Genomic DNA, 22,082 nt, shown 5'->3' with positions numbered 1-22,082 from the left:
CCACTTCCTTCTCCAGGGGATCTTTCCAACCCAGGGATGGAACCCCTATTTTCTGTATTGCAGATGGATTCTTCACCGCTGAGCCACCAGGTAAAGCAGTAGGAAACGTAAAGTCATAAAAGTGAAGAGTTGTGAGCTGATTCTCAAGACTTTAAATAGGATATAAACACTAAACACCAGTAACACAAACAAAAGTTTCTTGGCTTCCAAGAAGTTTCTCTACTTGCAGAAGTATCTTCTGGCAAGAGAATTTGCTCCTTCCTTCCCTATTCAGGGAGGTGCATCAGGCGAGTGGCATTCCCACTAAACACCCCTGTCTTTTACCTCCCTTCTGATCCCTTAACACACTCCAAACCCGGCCTGGCTTCATCTTAGACCCTTCTAGAGGGTGCATCAGAGAGCTGTGCTGGGTGAGGCGAGGAGGGGAGGAGCCAAGGGAGCAGGGCCCTGGAGCTCAGGTGCAGGGACAGATGGCCACGCCCCATGCCGCTCCTCGGGTCGGGTGGGGCGGACCTGAGGGGGCGGGGCGGAGCGGACCTGGAGAGAGGGCGGGGCGGTCTTCAGGGGACGGGGGAGGGGCCTCGGAGCGCGGCCGCGCGAGGTGACCCGAATCACGGTTCCCGCGGGCGGCGACGCCAGAGCGCCCACTACCTCGAGCAGGTAACCGGCCACGGCCGCGCGGCACTGCCTCAGTGGCGTGTGAAGCGGGGACTCCCCGAGAGCGAAGCGTGGAGACCCCGGGGACGCGGCGGGGGAGAGAGCCAGGGGGCTCAGGTGTGGGGTCCCGGGCGCTTCCTCGGGTAAGCTGTGTGGCTTCGAGCGGCCGTTGCTGGGCCCACCCGGTGGGACTCGCCGGCGGCTGAATAGCCCCCTCACCCGCAGCCTCTGGAGGCTGTGTGGAGCAGTTGTTTTGTAGGGTTTGGTCTCCTTTAACTTAAAAAAAAAAAAAAGTCGCACTATTTCGGGGCTCAGGGGACTGTACCTGATTCTCCTCAGCGACGCCTACTCTTCTCAGGCCTGAGGGAAATTTCCTCGACAACCGGGATCTCTGAGGCCTGGAGGGCAGGGACTCGCTCTGTGAAGCACTGGGTCCGCTGGGTTCACGGGTCTCCTCGTTGGGACCCCCGGGCCGGACAGAGGGGAGACCCCAGCCCTGGTGGAGCCGGCCGCGCGCCCCACTCCGTGCCCTTGGGGCGCGCTTCCGACGACAGGCTCTGGGAGCAGGGGCTAGGGAGGGCTGGGGCGGCCTCAGGGTTAAGAGGAAAGAGAAGGCTTTTTACCTGGAGAAACTGATGAGAACTGGTTAGAGAATTGTTTCTATCTGTGATGTTTCTGAAACTTTTTGAATCCGCGGAGGGGTGGTAAATATCACTTTGCTTTGAATTTTGGAAAATATGAATTATCTACCTAGCTAGTCGGACACGACTGAAGCGACTTAGCAGCAGCAGCAACAGCAGCAGATTTTAGATTTGGCTTCTGTCTCCTCCAGTTTTTTTTCTTCTTGTTTCTTTACTATGGTTTTCTTTAAATCAAGAAAATACTACACATGAATCGTGGCTGTATGGCACACAGATGGTAGGTTTAGGTACGATAAATGCCAAGACAAAAAACGCTGATTGATTCCTTTAAAACAGGGGTCCCCCCACCTTTGAGATTAATGCCCGATGATCTGAGGTCTAGCTGATGTAATAATAATAGAAATAAAGTGCACAATAAATGTAATATGCTTAAATAATTCCAAAACCATCCCGGGCACCCCCCTGGCGCCCCGCCCCGCCTCCCTCCACACACACCACCTCCGTGGAAAAATTATCTTCCACCAAATTGGTCACTGATTCCAAAAAGTGCCAAAAAGTTCGGGACCGCTGCTTTAAAATACAGCATGTAAAAGAATTGCTTTCATTTCTAAAATATACTGATTCTTCCTCCAAGTAGGCTGTTTGATAGAGGTGTTTTCCCTGATTAATACTGTTATAAGCAGCCTGGAAATATTAAGAGTTAACAGTAACAACACTCCGTACTTACCAGTTCAATATTTTAATATGTGACTTTCTCAAGGTTAAAAATTGCTCTTTCTGGAAGAAAATATTAATATGATTGCCTTTGAGAACTGGGATTTGAGATATTTTATCATGTATTTTGTAGCTTTTGCTAATGACTTCGAGTGTGGAGGAAAAAGCCTTCATAAAAATTTGCTCTTTTTAAAAAAACTCTTCAAGAAACAAAAATTTTAAGTTCCTCTTGTATTTTATTGGCTCCACTTGAATTACAATTGTGTATTCACAAATAAAACTAACAAATTGAGGGACTAATTCAGGTTGAGACAAAATGAGCTTGTGATTTTTGTAGGACCTTTGGCAGAGCTGTCTAGTTGGCAGTTAGGTATATTGGTACTGGGGTTTTGTAAAATCAGGATCAGAGTTGTGAATGTTGGAAACCACCCATGGATTTGTGATACTTAATCTTGTGAGAGTGGAAGAAATGATTCAAGTAAGTAGAATTAAGAAAAAAAAGAGGAAGACCAAGGATGGAAAATACCAGTACTTAAGTGATGGGTAGAGACAGCCAAGGAGACCAAGGAGGCAAGTTCAGGAAAGAAGGAAGCAAATTGACAGACAGTAGTGTCATAGGAGAAGGCGATGGCACCCCACTCCAGTACTTTTGCCTGGAAAATCCTATGGACAGAGGAGCCTGGTAGGCTGTGGTCCATGGGGTCACGAAGAGTCGGACATGACTGAGCGACTTCCCTTTTACTTTTCACTTTCATGCATTGGAGAAGGAAATGGCAACCCACTCCAGTGTTCTTGCCTGGAGAATCCCAGGGATGGGGGAGCCTGGTGGGCTGCTGTCTATGGATGGGGTCACACAGAGTCGGACATGACTGAAGTGACTTAACAGTTAGCAGTGTCATAGAAGCCAGGAGAGGGAAGAGTTTTAATAAAGGATAGAAATCTATTTTAGAGTCAAATGAGATAGAGGAATCAGGAAGATAGGAACTGATAAATTACCTGTTGGTTTTGGTAGTTAGAAGGCTGTCGTTGAACTCAACAAGCATAGTTTAAATATTGGGTTGGCCAAAATATTTGAGATTTTCCGTATCTTACAGAAAAACCTAAAGAACCTTTTTGGCCAACCCAATAAAAAGATAAGGATGGAAGCCAAATTTGAATGACTTTGAGGAGTAAATAGAAGATGAAGAAATAAAGATAGTGATTGTAGAATCCTTATTTTGAGACACAAAGACTTGAAGAAGTGATAGGGTAGTAGAGTATAGGGGAGTTTATGGTCAGATTGGAAAGAATATAAGGCTAATAGGATACATTTATATTAAAGAGCATCACCCAGCATGGTTCCTGTCTGCTGGTTAAGTAGTAGCTGAGAGCAAGTATCTGAGCATATTGAATAGAAAGTATTTAACCCCCCCAATTCAAATTATGAACACTATTTTAGTGGTATTTTGATCTGTTGAGTTCAGATGTTGTCAGTGTTAATGTCACACTTTAACAAACTGTTGAATTGCATTTCACCTGAGTTCTAGTATTTAGGTGCTCCCAACTTAGCATATTAAAAAAAAGCAGAGATATTACTTTGCCAACAAAGATTCATATAGTCAAAGCTATGGTTTTTCCAGTAGTCATATATGGATGTGAGAGTTGGACCATAAAGAAGGCTGAGCGCCAAAGAATTGTTGCTTTTGAACTGTGGTGTTAGAGAAGACTCTTGAGAGTCCCTTGTTCCTTGGAACCACTTTAGCATTCTTGCCTTGAGAACCCCCTGAATAGTATAAAGGAAATCCATCCTGACTATTCATTGGAAGGACTGATTCTGAAGCTGAGCCTCAAATACTTTGGCCACCTGATGTGAAGAGCTGACTTGTTAGAAAAGACCCAGATCCTGGGAAAGATTGAAGGCAGGAGAAGGGGACAACAGAGAATGAGATGGTTGAATGGCATCACCGACTCAATGGACATGAGTTTGAGCAAGCTCTGGGAAATGATGACGGACAGGGAAGCCTGGCGTGCTACAGTCCATGGGGTCACTAATAGACACGACTGAGTGAGCAATAACTTTTAAGTTATGTGATTTTTCTAGTGTGTATCTCAATGACTCTTCTAAAAATCTTATATAGGTATCAGACATTTTGGCTGAATCAGAATTCATGAGTCATAGACCAATTTGGGCCTTTGCTTCAGTTATTATTGTGCATTTAAGGGAAAATGCTCTTAGATGAAAATTTCTGAGTTTAACTTCAGTCTTCATTGAGAGTTTAATTTTTTTGTTCAGGCAATAATTTTATGTGTATTTTTCTTAGGATATGAAAAAATGGCTAAAAATGGAAAAGGCAAACAAGTTTTGATAAGTATGTAGAACAACTTGTACTCTGCGGGTAGAAGTGTAAATTGATGGCAGTATCTACTAAAGTGAAGCATATGAATAAGTTACACCCAAACTACACCTGACAAAACTCTAGAAACGACAAACTAAAATAATAGAAAACAGATCAGTGGTTACCTGAGGGTAGGGAGCAGCAAGGAAAGGAAAAAGGGGATGGATGTTAAGGGGGTAACTTTCAGGGATGGCGAATTTATTCATCAGTCAGTTCAGTTCAGTTGCTCAGTTATGTTCAACTCTTTGGGACCCTGCCAGGCTTCCCTGTCCCATGAATGTATTCATGTTCATTTTCTTGAGTGTAAAGATGTTTCCGCTTCTTTATACATATGTCTGACTGATGTAATTGTACAATTCACTTAAGTCAGTACCTCAATAAAACTGTTGAAAAAAAAAAAAGTAAAAATAGTAAAATGGGAATTCCCTGGTGATACACTGGCTAGGACTCCGTGCTTCCACTCTAGGGGGGATGAAGAAAACACATTATTTAAGTATGTTTATTTAAGTATTGTAGTTATCTTAGGATTATAGGGTTATTGTTAATTTTTATTTTCTTCATATAGTTTTCTATATTTTCATAATTTATACCACAGCCATGTGCTTGCTTAGTTTTTAAATGAAAATTATTTCATGTGTGCAAAACAGTACTTTTGATACATCTACAGGTTTAGAGACTACAGATAAAATAGATGCCCTGTACCTATATCATGCTACAGACTAATACATATTTTTTTAACCATAATTGTATCTTTTTTCTTGATCATGTCTTTTGCTATGCTCCTTGAATTTTTTAGTTTTACTACATAAGTAGGTATTCATAAGTAATGCACTGTTCAGTTTCATGTTTCGGGAGAGCACAAAATTGTGTTTATGAGAGTTATCTATGTTGTGTTATAGTTCATTTCCTTTTTTTGCTGCATAGCACACCACTGTATGAATTTACAACTGTTTATCCATCCTCCTGTTGATGAATATTTAGGGTGTTTTCAGTCTTCATATTAAAATCTGATTTTGCTTTTTGCCATTAAAAGCTATTTTGTTATTACTGTACCTATTCATGTTTCTCTGTGTACATGTGTAAGAATTTCCTGTGCTTTTTTGCCTCAGAGTAGAGTTGTGGATCTTCAGATTTGCTAGATAATACTGAATTGCTTTATAACAGTTCATACTCTCACAAGCAATGTGTTAAGTATTCACTTTGTTCCCTTTCTCAACAACATTTGAGACATTTGTACATTTGTAATAATCTGAATTTTTTCTTTTCAACCATCTGGTAGGTGAGAAATGGTGGGGTTTAATTTACATTTCCTTAATTATGGATGTATGGGATGACTGTGTTTTTTGCCTGTTTTTAATTTTTTGTCTTTTAAAAGTTGATTTCTGGCGTATATATATACATTTTCTGGATACTAATCCCTTATCAGTTATGCTTGTGGCAAATATCTTTTTTCTAGTAAGTAGCTTGTCTTTTCGGAGAAGGCGATGGCACCCCACTCCAGTACTTTTGCCTGGCAAATCCCATGGATGGAGGAGCCTGGTAGGCTGCAGTCCATGGGGTCGCGAAGAGTCGGACACGACTGAGCGACTTCACTTTCACTTTTCACTTTCATGCATTGGAGAAGGAAATGGCAACCCACTCCAGTGTTCTTGCCTGGAGAATCCCAGGGACGGCAGAGCCTGGTGGGCTGCCATCTATGGGGTCGCACAGAGTTGGACACGACTGAAGTGACTTAGCAGCAGCAGCCGCTTGTCTTTTACTTTCTTTATAGTGGTTTTTGACAGAGACATTCATTTTGTAGTTTAACATCGTTGAATATGTCAAGCTTTTCCTTATGGTTTGCTCTTTTGACATCTTGTTTAACAAATCTTTCCTTTCCCTGAGATCATAAAGATACAGTCTGATGTTTTCTTCTAAAAGCTTTAAAATGTTGCCTTTCATAGTTGTGTCCTTAGTCCATGTGAAATTAATTTTTGTGTGGTGTGAAGTAGGAATCCAGTTTCATTTTTTTCCCATACAGGTAATCTGCTCTTCCCAGCATTGTTTATTGAATATTCTGTTTTTCCTTTCAATAATCTATAAGTGTCATATGTCAACTTTCCATACATATGTTCACATGTTTCTGCGCTATCCTTTTATTGGTCTCTTTGTGTATCCTTGCTGCAATCTTAATTTTACTTAGTTATATAAAGAGCCTCCATACCTAAAAGACAAGTCACCTACCCATGCTTCTTTTAGGACTCAAATTAATGTTTAATGGTTTTTCTAAAGTAAACTTTTCATCAGAGTATATAGAAATATGTTATTTAAGTCTTAAATATCTGCTATAGTCACCCAAGGTCACAAGTACTTCCGAAGCTACTTTATTGTGGATTATATTAGGCTGTCTTTAGTTTTTGCAAATCCTGTCCTAACTCACTGGAGTTAACTTTAACTTGAAAAGTAAATATTGGATTTTCACTTTTGGAATATAGTTAAGGCATTTGGAAAAACCTTCACACTGAAAATAGCTAGAATAGCTGTATTAAAAAAAATTTTTTTTAAGGTACTTAGGATGTTATATGCCAAAATCTAAGAGAAAGCTGGAAATCTAAGACTGTAGGAGCCCTTGAACTTTATTTACTTTGAGGGTATTTTCTAAACTGGGGGAATTTGATTAGATTTGAATAAGAATTTGGTAGATTTGTAGGGTTTGAGGCATAGTTAGAAATAAGTCCAGGGCTCATTCACGGTTAGCCAACAAGAGACTTCTGCCCATAATTCTGGGATCCCAAAGGTCTGTGATGTCATGGAAAGGATGAAACTTCCTTTAGGGATCTACAAGGAAAGTTGTCTCGATGCCAAGTGAAACAGAAGTGGGAAAAAAACCTGTCCTTGAGCAGTCAAAACTACCAGATCATGGGGGAAGTACACATCACTTTGGTGGTCTAAAAATATTTCAATATATAAATTTTTAAAATCTTTTTTCTTTACAGATATATATATGACATAAAATTCACCCTTAAGAGTGTATAATTCAGTGGGTTTTCCTATATCCGCAAAGTTGTACAACCATCATCAGTGTCTTAATTCCAGACCACTTTTATTACCCCCAGAAAAAAACCTTATACCATTAATAGTCGTTCAACATATCCTTCTTTACGCTCAACTCTTGGCAACTTCTAATCTACTTTTGTCTCTGTGATTTGCTTACTCTGGGCATTTGATATGAATGAAATCATATAACATGCCTTTTGTGTTTTATTTCACTTAGCATACTTGTTTCAAGGATTATTCATGTTTACTGTAAATCAGTACTTTATTCTTTTTAACGGCTGACTGATATTCCATTGTATGGATAATACCACACTTTGTTTTCCCATTCCTTGGTTGGTGGTCATATCCACTTCTTGGCCCTTACAAATATTTGCATACAATTTTTTTTATGGAAATGTGTTTTCCATTCTCATAGGAAATATATTTTCATTCTCCACTTACCTACAAGTATGAATTGCTGGGTCATATGGTAATTCTGTATTTGTTTTGAGGAACTGCCAAACTGTTTTCCAAAGCAGCTACACCTACCAACAACGTATGAGGGTTCTAGTTTCTCCACATCCTCACCAACGCTTACTTTTCTGTCTTTTTGACTATAGCTATCTTAGTGTGTGTGAAGTGGTATCTCATTGAGGTTTTGATTTGCATTTCCCTAATAACTGATGGTGTTGAGCACCTTTCCATGTGTTTATTAGCTGTATTTTTCTTTTCTTTTTTTTTTTTTTGAGAAATATCTGTTCACATCCTTTGCTCATTTTAAAATCAAGTTATATGTCAAGGCATGAATTTAAAATGATATGATATACAAATGCAGATTCTCTGTAGGAGTATACTTTTGTCTTTGGCTTAAAAAAGTTCTACCAGTTAAGTTTTGAGGTCAATGGATAATCTGTAAAAGATAACCAAGTGGAAATAAGACAACCTGAGCAAGAATCAGCAAAAACAGTGGACAATTAGAGGAAAACTTGCAAATGCTTATGTATTCTAATTACTAATTCTTGATTATTAAACTAACCATGATGAGCTCTATTTAAGTATTTTTAAATATTTTTTCCTACCTCCTTTCAAAGACAATGGGCTGCTTTTCTGGGCTCCTGATATCCTCTGCTGGCATTCAGAAGTTGTTTTGTGGAATTTACTCAGTGTTTAAATGTTCTTTCTATGAATTTGTGGGGGAGAAAGTGGTCTCCCCGTCCTATTCCTCCGCCATCTTCACAGATACTTCTGTTTAAGTAAATAAAAGTCACAATTGAAAATATATGCAGGGAGCAGGAATCTGAAAAGGTACCAAACTGGTTAAAAAAGGAACTGAATGTAATTTCTATTAATGAAAAATGCAGTAATAAAAACTCAAAACTCATTTGTTAAGTTTAACCACAGATTAGGCAATTAGGCAAATCCCAGGAGAGAATGAATGAACTGGAATATAGATCAGAGTAAATCATTCAGAATACAGCTCAAAGATACAGAAATGGAAGATATGAAAGAGATTAAGATACATGAAAATTAGAATAATCAGAACGAGAAGTTAAGAAAGTTTAGTGAATGGAGTTCCTGAAAGAAAAGAAATAGAGAATGGGCAAAAACCATATTTAAAGAGATAATGAATGAGAATTTAGTACTGGAAAGTCTACCAGTACAGGTGGAAAGACACCAATCCACAGGTTAGTTATTCAGGTATACCCAATTGTTTATGCATTTGTTGATGGATATTTGATAATTTCTATGTTTTGGCTATTCAAATAGAGCTTCTGTGAACACTAATGTATCAGTCTTTGTATGGATATAAAATTTCTTTTTTTATGATTAAATACCTAGGAAAGAAATGTCTGGATCATATGGTAGCTATATGTTTAACTTAAACTGCCAAACCATTTTATAGTCCCACCAGTTGAAAATGAGAGTTCTATTTGTTCCACATGCTTGGAACGGTCAGTCTTTGCAATTTCATTATTTCTAACAAGTGTGTACTATTATCTCATTGTAGTTTAACTTTCATTTCCTTAATGAATTATGGTGTTGAACGTGTTTTTATTGTACTTTTTTGGCCATTTGTATATTTTTTGTGGAGATGTGTCTGTCCAAATCCTTTTTAAAATGGGTTACTTTTCTTTTTATTATTGAGTTGTAGTAGTTTTAAAAATGTTTTGTACTGGATGTATGAGCCATTTTAATATGATGTGCCTTGGCATAATTTCCTTCATAGTTTCTAAGCTTAGTGTTTGTTGAGTTTCTTAGACCTGAGCTTTGTATGTGTCATATTTGGAAAATTTTAGTATTATTTCTTAAAAATTTTTTTTCTGCCTCCCCATTACTGTCATGAATTTCAATACATGTATATTAGGTTTCTTGAAATTGTTTCATGGGTCTGAGATATGCTTTTCATTTTGTTTTTATTCTTTTTTTTCTTCTTTGTATTTCATTTGGGGTCTCATTGCTGTGCTTATTGTTTCTTTTGCAGTATCTAATCTGCTGTATTAATGCCATCAGTATTTTTTCCATCTCAAACATTATAGTTTTCCTCTTTAGAAGTTGGTTTGTGTCTTTTTTTTTTTTTTATTCTTCCACGTTTCTACTTAACTTTTTCACATATAGAATCACTTATAACTGTTTTGAGGTCCTTAACTGTTCATTTCTGTATTGGTTCCAATTGATGGATTTTTCTCTACATTAATTTTTTCCCTTACTTTGTATGTCTGGCCATTTTTTATTGGTTGCTACCAGAGATTGTAAATTTTACCTTGTGTGATATATATATTTTGATTTCTATAATTATTTTCTGCTTTGGGACATAGTTAAATTTCTTAGAAATAGTTTGATTCTTTTGAGACTTGCTGTTAAGATTTGTTAGGTCAGACTAGTCTTTAATGTAGGGCTATTTATTCCCCACCACTAAGGCAAGTCTCTCTGAGTCCTCTATTCAGTATTCTGTGCGAGGTTTTTCCAGTTTGGTTGGTGGGGACAGGCATTATTACTGACCTTAGTAAAGGTTGTTCTGGTCTTTGTAACATTTTCTGGTGGTCTTCCTTTAGTCTTGTGTAGCTTCTCTATATGCATGCTCTGATCAGTACTACCCTGAATACTTAAGTAGGACCTTCCACTGATGTTTGTGCTTCTTTCTGTGTACACTTCTCTGCTCTCCAGTAGTCTGTCATAACAAACTCTAGCTCCATTATTCTTATTTATATAAGAATCCCTCTCTCATCTCCAGTTCATTTTGGATGGTTCAAGGCCGTGTAAACTTTGAAAACTCTTCCCCCAGAAGCAGTAATCATTTTTAACCAGTCCCCTCACATTCCCCTCATAATTAATATAAAGTACTTGTAAGTTGACAAGTCCAGAAATATGGTTTGATGAGCATGTTAGAAGTTTTTATATAGTGTTAGTCACTCAGTCTTGTCCGACTCTTTGTGACCCCGCAGACTGTAACCTGCCAGGCTTCCCTGTCCATGGAATTCTCCAGGCAAGAATACTGGAGTGGGTTGCCATTTCCTCCTCAAAGGGATCTTCCCAACCCAATTTTTATAACCTAGTTATTATACATTATTTCATTGTCTGTCAACTACATATTTGCTGAGTTCCTGCTGTATTCCCAGCATCATACAAGGTTCTGAGTGTTAAGTAGAAAAGTGAGTGCAATATTGTTTCTGGAAAGGTTTTATTCTAGCAGGGAGATAGAACAGTTGTCATGAAATGTCATGAAAAATGTAAAACTTAAAAAAAAATTCACTAGATATTTAAAGATGAGAAAAATTAGTATGATATGGCAAGTCAGGGAATACATCCTCTAAACTGAGACTGAGAAGGGCCTTTGAAAAAATGTATAAATTAAAAAATAATAATAAATTACAAGATATAATGGAAGGAAAAGTGCCATTTAGCCAAATAAATTTTATGGGCATACACTTAATAGAAGTTCAAAATTTATGAGGAAAACTATAAAAAACTCCCAAAGATACAAACATAAACTTGAACAGTCATTTTAAATCAGAAGACTCTACATCTTAAAGATGTCAGTTTTTTTCTAAAATAATATATAAATGCAACATAATCTCAATAAAAATATCAGACTTTTTATTCCTAGGTCTGGACTAATTATAAAGTTTATTTGTAAGAACAGACAAGCAAGCATAGCTAGGAAAATTTTGAAATTGAAGACCAGTAAGAATGGAAGGCTAGCTCTACTGGATATTGAAACATAAGCCATTATAATTTTTTTTTGGCTCTGCCGGGTCTTTGTTGTGGCATGCAGGCTTTCTCTAGTTGCAGCTGAGGGCTTTTCTTGTCGCAGAGCATGGGCTTTAGGGCACATGGACTCAGTAATTGCGGCACATGGGCTTAGTTGCCTCACAAGATGTGGGATCTTAGTTCCCCGACCAGGGATCGAACCTGCATTCCCTGCATTGGAAGGCAGATTCTTAACCACTGGACCACAAGGGAAGTTCCGTAATTTTTAAAATGTGGTATTGGTTCAGGAATACAAATCAATTGAATACAAACTATAAAACCCAAGCCCAATGGCATGTGGAAATTTAGTGTGTAATAAAAGCACCATCTTAAAATCAGTGTAGAAAATATGGAATTTTTAATAAGTGGTGTTTGTGATAGTAGGATAGTCAATTGAGAGAAGATAGGGTTGGATCCCATTCACACACTACTGGGATGTACAGTATTCACACACTCGTATATGTATGTATGTTTGTATATATGCTTGTTTATATATACACATACACACTCCCACTCCTGTTTTTTGCATAGCAGAAAACACCATCATCAAATTGAAAAGACAATGACAAACTGGAAGAATGTTTACCACTTACATTATGGATGTTGCATTAGTCTTTCAAATATTTATCCTCTAAAACTGAGGAGGAAAAGGACTGGTAATTAAATAGAAAGATGGACAAAAGATAATGAACAGTGAGATGAATTAAGATTTGCCACAAGCTGATGGTGAAGCTGAAACTCCAATACTTTGGCCACCTGATGCGAAAAGCTGACTCATTTGAAAAGACCCTGATGCTGGGAAAGATTGAGGGCAGGAGGAGAAGGGGATGACAGAGGATGAGATGGGTGGATGGCATCACTGACTCAAAGAACATGGGTTTGGGTGAACTCTGGGAGTTGGTGATGGACAGGGAGGCCTGGTATGCTGTGGTTCATGGGGTCACAAAGAGTCGGACACGACTGAACAACTGAACTGAACTGAACTGGTCATTGTTTAGTCCAGGTGGTAGGTGTTTTGTTATACTATTTTGTCTCCTGTTGTATACATTTGAAATTTCCCATGAAAAATTTTGGTTTAAGTAGGCGTAAATGAGGAGAATGCATTTGGAACAAAGTCATTGAAGCCAAGGTGGGCAATTGGCTTTGTATACCATTTTATGTTTCTGGTAAATTTAAAGCAGACTCTCTTTATTTCCAGTAGATCTTATTTGTGGTTTAGTTGGCACACATGTATGTGTGTGTGTGTGTGTGTGGGGGTGTGTGTGGGTGTGTGAGAGAGAGGGAGAATATGTGTTAGTGTATGTTTAAGATAGATTTTTCTGTTAGTGTACTTCTCTGCATTAAACTAACTTATAAAGTATGAAGTTGTTTGTTTATTGGCCCTCATAGGACCTTTGGATTACCAACAGAATTGATTTGGAAGAAGTGAAATTTTTCTCACACTTTTTATGAATGCCATATATTCTTACAAATTTTATTTGGACATTGATTTAGATATATCAGCTGAAAGAGAAAATTGAGAGTGGAATTTTTTTCCAGATTTAACATTGAGATTGTTCAATTAGTTCAAAAATTGTTCAATTTTTAAGCATGTTATTTTAATAACTTAGAAGGAACCTAAGTTATATAGAATTACATAAAGGAACAAAAAAATGTATCTTCCTGTAAACAATGTTTTTTTGCTTTGGAGCCCTCATAATGCTTTAGAAAGACAGATAATATAATTTATTTAATGATACCTAGTGACATTATACATGATCATGTTAACTTGTATTCTGTTCTTCCAACAGATTAATATTAAAATCGGAAGTTTGTATCTTTTGCTGGATATTGGAGATTTAATGTAATGGCAACAGAATTTATAAAGAGTTGCTGCAGAGGATGTTTCTACGGTGGAACAGAAAAACATGACTGTGAGTTTTGCTTCTTTTTAATTTCAGCATTTATTTCATGTCTTTATTTGTGGCATTTTGTGATATAAATGTAAATGAGACATATTTTTTAACTTCACGAGGTGGTCAGACACATAAATGTGAGGCACACTAGCTAGGTATGAAAGTACCTTGGAGCATAGGGGAGAGAAAGATGTGTTCAACATAGGAGAGATTCTAGGACATTACCACAAGAAGATGGCCTGTGGTACGGAAGTTTGAAGAGGATTTTAGCAAGCCAAGTGGGAAGAAGGAAGTAAGAGAAAGTGAGGATTAGACATGTGTGTTACAGGTGGATGAAATAGTGTGAGCAAAAGTAGGAAGAGAAGTATTTGGGGAATAACATACTCTGGCAAAGGGCTTCCCTGGTGGCTCAGAGGTTAAAGCGTCTGCCTCCAATGTGGGAGACCTGGGTTTGATCCCTGGGTTGGGAAGCTACCCTGGAGAAGGAAATGGCAACCCACTCCACTATTCTTGCCTGGAGAATCCCATGGTCGGAAGAGCCTGGTCGGCTACAGTCCACGGGGTCTCAAAGGCTACAGTCCACTGGGTCGCAAAGAGTCGGACATGACTGAGTGACTTCACTTTCACTTTCACTATACTCTGGCAAATGTTTTAACTTAAATACAGACAGTTTCCAATTTATGAACAATGCTTTAAAATGTGCCTTCCATGGATGAATGAATGACCAACAGAGAAGAAACCTGTAACTTTATCAAGAGCCACACTTATCAAGGGCTCCTGCAGAGAGAGTTCCCTTGCTATTGCATGGGTTTTCTCAACCCTTCAAGGTTATGACTGGAACTTTATTTTTCTTGGTTCTTTCTTGTATTTCTTAGTCTAAAGCATAGCTTCCTAGTATATTTGAATATGAAGGCTTCTTTTTCTCAATAAAACATCTCATAAATTCCAACAGAGTAGTAGTTGTGCTTTCATTCTGTCTATAGACAGTATTAATTATACATAAAGATTAGCTCTAGATGTTTCTTACTTCCTCATCCTAAGTCACACAGCCTAGGAATCACAAATCTTTCTAAGTAATAAACAAAAGAGGTCACAGAAGCTAGCACAGGGGAGTTGATATTATACTAGGGTCAAAGTAAATTTTATTTTGTGATTTAGTAAAGATTTTTTTTGTAGACATGGAGACCTTTAGCTTCTTTTCAAAGTAGCTTTTGGTATTTAAGGTTGAAATTAACTGTTAATATTAACAATAAGAATTGTTTTATTGACAATATTTTATTTAAATGACTAGGTTAATATTTATTTGAAAGCACTGTGAAATTAACTACAAAATTAATCTGTTTTCCATCTATGAACTCTTTTTTGGAAATGAGATTCTTTAGAAACTGCTTTTACCATTATGATAAGTTAATACACTTTGGTAGTAGTAAATTAACTTCTCAAATATTGGCTAGGCAGAATTAATGTAGATTCCAGAGTGCTTGATAAGACCCAAAAGTAGTTTATGTGTCAACAGTTTCTTTTAAAATGGTTAAATAAGTACCAAGGCATATTAGGTTTAGATTATTATATGCATAAATCTCCATGCTTGTTTATAATTTTTCTCTTTTCTTTTCTCTTCTTTTCTATGCAGTATCTGTGGAAAGAGACTTTAAAGTGGCAGTATCACATAGTCAAAATACTACTATCTCTATACCCCCATTGACTTCTGTTTCTGTAAAGCCTCAGGTTGGCTGTACTGAGGATTATTTACTTTCCAAGTTACCATCTGATGGCAAAGAAGTACCATTTGTGGTGCCCAGGTTTAAGTTATCTTATATTCAGCCCAGGACGCAAGGAACTCCTTCACAGTTGGAAGAACTAGAAGGTAAACAATAAAATGGCAGGATTTAAAAATCAACATGCAGCATTTAAATGTTGTTATTGCTGTTATTTAATTTGCTCTTTTATATGTATATATATGAAGATATAAAATATCTTTGTGTACAAATTTGACATTTCTTTTTTTTTTAATGTCTTGCTTCTGTAGAGGAATTCAGTGCACAGTGTTTTTGAAAAGTCCCATTATGATATCTGACACTAGTCAACACATTTGTGTGTAGAATTGGCCTTTTTTAGGGCTTTGAAGGTGGCACTAGTGGTAAAGAACCCACCTGACAATGCAGGAGATGGGGGTTTGATCCTTGGGTCGGGAAGATCCTCTGGAGGAGGGTATGACAACCCACTCTAGCATTCTTGTTTAAAGGAGTAATATAATTGTAATATGTCAGTTATCCTTCACACATTTAGAAAGAAAAAATAGAGAAATTATTCTGGTTTTGGTCAATAAATATAGGAAATATTATTTTCTAAGTTTTAGTGTAAAGAGAAATAAGGAATCAATGAAGTAGTATTTCTCCCTTCCCTTCTTTTTCATTATTATATTTCTCAGTCTAAAAATGCTTCCCAGTCTAAACAGCCACTTGAATGAGGTAGATTCATTGGTTGAATTTTGGCTGATATTCTAGAGGCCAATGGACTAAGGAAGATAAAAGGAAGCAACATGTAACTTGTATTTTAGAAATAGCTTGTTTTAGTTCATTGAAACAGTCACAATGGTTTATTTCCCTAAAAATTTTATTATGGAAATTTTTAAACATTGAAAGAACTTAATGATGAATGCCTGTATATCTACCATATAGATTCTATCATTAACAATTTTATTATATATACTTTATCACATATCTATCCATTTCCTTAACCATTAGTAATTCTTTTGAAGGTAGGGGGAGAATGCATTTCAGAGTAAATTGTAGACATCAGTACACTTCTCTCTAAATATTTAAGTATATATATCATTTACTAGAGTTCAGTTATTATAGTTTCCTTCTTTCGACATAAACTTTAAACAAAATGAACTGCCCAAGTTGTAAGTATATGTTTGTTGAGTTTTGACAAATGTATGTACCAGTGTGATCCAACCTCCTGTCAAGATCTATAGTATTTCTCTAAGTACTTTTTCTGCCCCATCCTTTCTCTCTTCTTATGGGATACCAATTACACATATGTTGGACCCTGTGATATTGTCTTATTTGTCTATGAAACTTCTTTTTTTCCCCCATTTTTTTCCTCCTCTCTATTCTTCTTTTTTTTTAAATGTAAAACATTTAATTTGTTGTTCTTTTGGGGCAATTTGATGCATCATCAGTGTATTACAACTGAACCACTAATCTTATAGTTTCATCAACAGTAGCTTGTTTGCTTTCATGACACTACTGAGCAATCAGCTATTTCTGCAGAGGTTCAAGTGAAAAGCCTTTTCAGAAGTGAGCAAGTTCCTTTTGTATATCTCCAAAAGGTTTATTCACTCTATTAGCTTTTTCATCATTCACAGTGTTTATCTTGTTAAGATTAGTGGTAGCTGGTTTTGCTTTATTTTTAACCTTAAAGCTTTTTTGGCTGGCTGTTTGGAATGTTCCTGGACTTCTGCCCTCTTAGTTTGTTCTCGGCCATTTTCTCTGATAGCCTCATGCAGCTGTTCAAGTTCCAGGTGACGCCATATGCATCTCCTCTGTATTCTTAAGTTTTGGTAATATTGACCTATTTTCAAGTTCACTGTCTCTGCTCCATTATTTCCATTCAGCCATTAAGCCCATCCAGTGAGTTTTTAATTTTAGATATATTTTCCAGTTGTAATATTTACATTTGATTCTTCTTTTCATAGTTTCTATTTTTCTGTGGTTTCTGCCCCCACCCCAAGTAATCATAAACCTATTTTCTTTTATTTCTTTGAGTTTTAACATCTTTGTGTACTATTCTAACATCTGGGTCTTCCAGATTTGGATTCTGTGGATTGTCCTTTTTTGAGAATGAGTCCCATTTCTTTGTATGTGGAGTGATTTTGGATTGTATTCTGGACATTGGATGTCATGTTGTGGAGACTCTGGAATCTGTTTTATTACTCTTGACAGTTTTTTCCCCCTTCCTTCCCTTCCTCCTCTCGTCCTTTCCTTCCTCCTTCCTTAACTTTAGCAGTTAATTAACCTGGTTGTACTGTGTGGCAGATTCTGTGCCTTTGGTGGCAGCTGCTATCTGAGCTTAGTATTTTTCTTTTTTTAATCTTTATTGGGAGCCTGTATCACACATGTGTGGTTCAGGGATCAGCCAGATATTTGAGCAGACTTTTAGTCACAGAATTTGGGGTTTTCTCCTTTCCAAGATTCCCACCTTATTTCTAGCAGCTGTGGTTGCTCTGTACTCTGCTCTATGTTCTTCAGGCCAGAAACACTGGATTTTCTCCTGGAATTTTATTTGCCTCCCCCGATACGGTGTCAATTTTGGCCTGCACAAAGGCTAAAAGTCATTAAAAACAGGTGGCCATTCCCCTTTGTCCTAAAGTGCTGTTTAGAATCCTTACTACTTTTTTTTCACTCTCTAGTACCTTCAGGGTATTTTGTTTGTTTGTTTTGATTGGTTATTATAGTTATCTACAGGAGAGTTGGACTTCTCAGGTGGTGGTAGCGGTCAAGAACCTGCCTGCCTAATACAGGTGACCTAAGAGATGCAGGTTTGATCCCTAGGTTGGGAAAATCCCCTGGAGGGGGGCATAGCGACCCACTCCAGTATTCTTGCCTGGAGAATCCCATGGGCAGAGGAACCTGGCGGGCTACAGTCCATAGGGTCACAAAGATTTGGACACAACTGAAGCGACTTAAGGTCTGATGCTGTAAAGAGCGATATTGCATAGGAACCTGGAATGTTAGGTCCATGAATCAAGGCAAATTGGTAGTGGTCAAACAGGAGATGGCAAGAGTGAATGTTGACATACTAGGAATCAATCAACTAAAATGGATTGGAATGGGTGAATTTAACTCAGATGACCATTATACCTACTACTGTGGGCAGGAATCCCTTAGAAGAAATGGAGTAGCCATCATGGTCAACAAAAGAGTCCGAAATGCAGTACTTGGATGCAGTCTCAAAAATGACAGAATGATCTCTGTTCGTTTCCAAAGCAAACCATTCAATATCATGGTAATCCAAGCCTGTGCCCCAACCAGTAACGCTGAAGAAGCTGAAGTTGAACAGTTCTATGAAGACCTACAAGACCTTTTAGAACTAACACCCAAAAAAGATGTCCTTTTCATTATAGGGGACTGGAATGCAAAAGTAGGAAGTCAAGAAACACCTGGAGTAACAGACAAATTTGGCCTTGGAGTGCAGAATGAAGCAGGGCAAAGGCTAACAGAGTTCTGCCAAGAGAATGCACTGGTCATAGCAAACACCCTCTTCTAACAACACAAGAGAAGGCTCTACACATGGACATCACCACATGATCAACCCAAAATCAGATTGATTATATTCTTCGCAGCTAAAGATGGAGAAGCTCTATACAGTCAGCAAAAACAAGACCAGGAGCTGACTGGCCCAGATCATGAACTCCTTATTGCCAAATTCAGACTTAAATTGAAGAAAGTAGGGAAAACCACTAGACCATTCAGGTATGACCTATATCAGATCCGTTATGATTATACAGTGAAAGTGAGAAATAGATTTAAGGGACTAGATCTGATAGATAGAGTGCCTGATGAACTATGGACAGAGGTTCGTGACACTGTATAGGAGACAGGGATCAAGACCATCCCCGTGGAAAAAAAATGCAAAAAAGCAAAATGGCTGTCTGGGGAGGCCTTACAAATAGCTGTGAAAAGAAGAGAAGCGAAAAGCAAAGGAGAAAAGGAAAGATATAAGCATCTGAATGCAGAGTTCCAAAGAATAGCAAGAAGAGATAAGAAAGCCTTCCTCAGTGATCAATGCAAAGAAATAGAGGAAAACAACACAATGGGAAAGACTAGAGATCTCTTCAAGAAAATTAGAGATACCAAGGGAACATTTCATGCAAAGATGGGCTCGATAAAGGACAAGATGGTATGGACCTAACAGAAGCAGAAGGTATTAAGAAGAGGTGGCAAGAATACACAGAAGAACTGTACAAAAAAGATCTTCATGACCCAGATAATCACGATGGTGTGATCACTCACCTAGAGCCAGACATCCTGGGATGTGAAGTCAAGTGGGCCTTAGAAAGCATCACTACGAACAAAGCTAGTGGAGGTGATGGAATTCCAGTCAGCTATTTCAAATCCTGGAAGATGATTCTGTGAAAGTGCTGCACTCAATATGCCAGCAAATTTGGAAAACTCAGCAGTGGCCACAGGACTGGAAAAGGTCCGTTTTCATTCCAATCCCTAAGAAAGGCAATGCCAAAGAATGCTCAAACTACCACACAATTGCACTCATCTCACACGCTAGTAAAGTAATGCTCAAAATTCTCCAAGCCAAGCTTCAGCAATACGTGAGCCATGAACTTCCAGATGTTCAAGCTGGTTTTAGAAAAGGCAGAGGAACCAGAGATCAAATTGCCAACATCCGCTGGATCATGGAAAAAGAAAGAGAGTTCCAGAAAAACATCTATTTCTGCTTTATTGACTATGCCAAAGCTTTTGACTGTGTGGATCACAATAAACTATGGAAAATTCTGAAAGAGATGGGAATACCAGACCACCTGACCTGCCTCTTGAGAAGCCTATATGCAGGTCAGGAAGCAACAATTATTACTGGACATGGAACAACAGACTGGTTCCAAATAGGAAAAGAAGTACGTCAAGGCTGTGTATTGTCATCCTGCTTATTTAACTTATATGCAGAGTACATCATGAGAAATGCTGGACTGGAAGAAGCACAAGCTGGAATCAAGATGGCTGGGAGAAATATCAATAACCTCAGATATGCAGATGACACCACCCTTATGGCAGAAAGTGAAGAGGAACTAAAAAGCCTCTTGATGAAAGTAAAAGAAGAGAGTGAAAAAGTAGGCTTAAAACTCAACATTCAGAAAACAAAGATCATGGCATCTGGTCCCATCACTTCATGGGAAATAGACGGGGAAACAGTGGAAACAGTGTCAGACTTTATTTTGGGGGGCTCCAAAATCACTGCAGATGGTGACTGCAGCCATGAAATTAAAAGACACTTACTCCTTGGGAGGAAAGTTATGACCAACGTAGATAGCATATTCAAAAGCAGAGACATTACTTTGCCAACAAAGGTCTGTCTAGTCAAGGGTATGGTTTTTCCAGTGGTCATGTATGGATGTAAAAGTTGGACTGTGAAGAAAGCTGAGCACCGAAGAATTGATGCTTTTGAACTGCGGTGTTGGAGAAGACTCTTGAGAGTCCCTTGGACTGCAAGGAGATCCAACCAGTCCATTCTATAGGAGATCAGTCCTGGGATATCTTTGGAAGGAACGATGTTAAAGCTGAAACTCCAATACTTTGGCCACCTCATGTGAAGAGTTGACTCATTGGAAAAGTCTCTGATGCTGGGAGGGATTGGGGGCAGGAGGAGAAGGGGACGACAGAGGATGAGATGGCTGGATGGCATCGCCAACTCGATGGACATGAGTTTGGGTGAACTCCAGGAGTTGGTGATGGACTGGGAGGCCTGGCATGCTGCAATTCATGGGGTCACAAAGAGTCGGACTCGACTGAGCGACTGAACTGAACTGAACTGAATTGAACTGAAGCGACTTAACACTACGCATGCACAGGAGAGTTGGGTCTGGCAGAAGTGATAATTTGTTTTAAAGAAGCAAGGAAAGATGAACCCTGATCCTGGCTTAGCACATATCAGCTTTGATACCCTGCTTTGCACATATCAGCATTGTCTCTCCTAAACAGTCTAAAAGTTCTGATTTACAGTATACCCTGATCAATTGATCTTTCCCTTGTACTTGTTAACAGCATTTGAAGTAAACCATATAAATGGCCTTGTAATCTGTTTTATTCATATCATATATCATGAAATTATTAATGGCTCAATAGTAAAGGGTAAATCATATGAAAGTATTATACAATTTTTTAAATAAATTCTCTATTCTTAGACATATAGGGTATTTTATGTATTATTTTCATTATCGGAAGCTAAGTAAGAAACACCTACCTGACAGCATGTGATAGTTTTTCGTTTGTCTTTTTTTTTCATTGTATTGCTAGAAAAAATTACTTTTTAGTTGGATGAATGAGAAATTGGTTTACACTGAAATTATAGGCTCAATGAAGATGTGATAAATCCATCTGATTTTTAGCATATTGGAAAGAAAATTATTTAATCAGTCAATAAAGCATTTTTGGTGCCTAATTAGAGAAATCAAATATGTATATCTTGTATATATGTATGATTGTGTGAGTGATGTGCTGATACAGAGATTTTTGAGATGGACCACTATCAATAATGACTAAAATCATGTTTCAGATATTTGACATTTGTTACATTGTATTATGTACTTGCTGTTGGATCTGATTTTAACTGCAGCTTACTGCTTGGATAACAGAGATTGATTATTAATATTTTACTATATTTGCTTTATGACATGTCTATCCATTAAGAGAATGCATTTGAATAAATCCTGAAATTTTTAATTGGGCTTTTGAGAGGTATAAGCAGTTGTGCTACTTTACATTTAGTTCTATAGCACTGTGGTTCTGTAAATTGAGAGT

General features: G+C 37.9%; 1 protein-coding gene across 3 annotated transcripts in view; it reads left to right on the top strand.

The window, feature by feature from the left end:
• TC2N (tandem C2 domains, nuclear) overlaps positions 570-22,082 on the top strand; it is a 45,516-nt gene continuing 24,003 nt past the window's right edge. Inside the window, exons 1-3 of one of the 3 annotated variants that reach the window (XM_018066464.1) lie at positions 570-660; positions 13,441-13,563; positions 15,179-15,412. In XM_018066464.1, the coding sequence (XP_017921953.1) occupies positions 13,497-13,563; positions 15,179-15,412 (301 nt within the window). In that variant the 5' untranslated portion in view covers positions 570-660; positions 13,441-13,496. The other 2 variants (XM_018066465.1, XM_013973205.2) reach the window with 2 other exon arrangements.

The sequence above is a fragment of the Capra hircus genome, chromosome 21 (assembly GCF_001704415.2).
Source record: "Capra hircus breed San Clemente chromosome 21, ASM170441v1, whole genome shotgun sequence".
In the NCBI taxonomy this organism is placed as follows: Eukaryota; Metazoa; Chordata; class Mammalia; order Artiodactyla; family Bovidae; genus Capra; species Capra hircus.
This window is presented reverse-complemented; position numbering and strand designations above follow the sequence as displayed.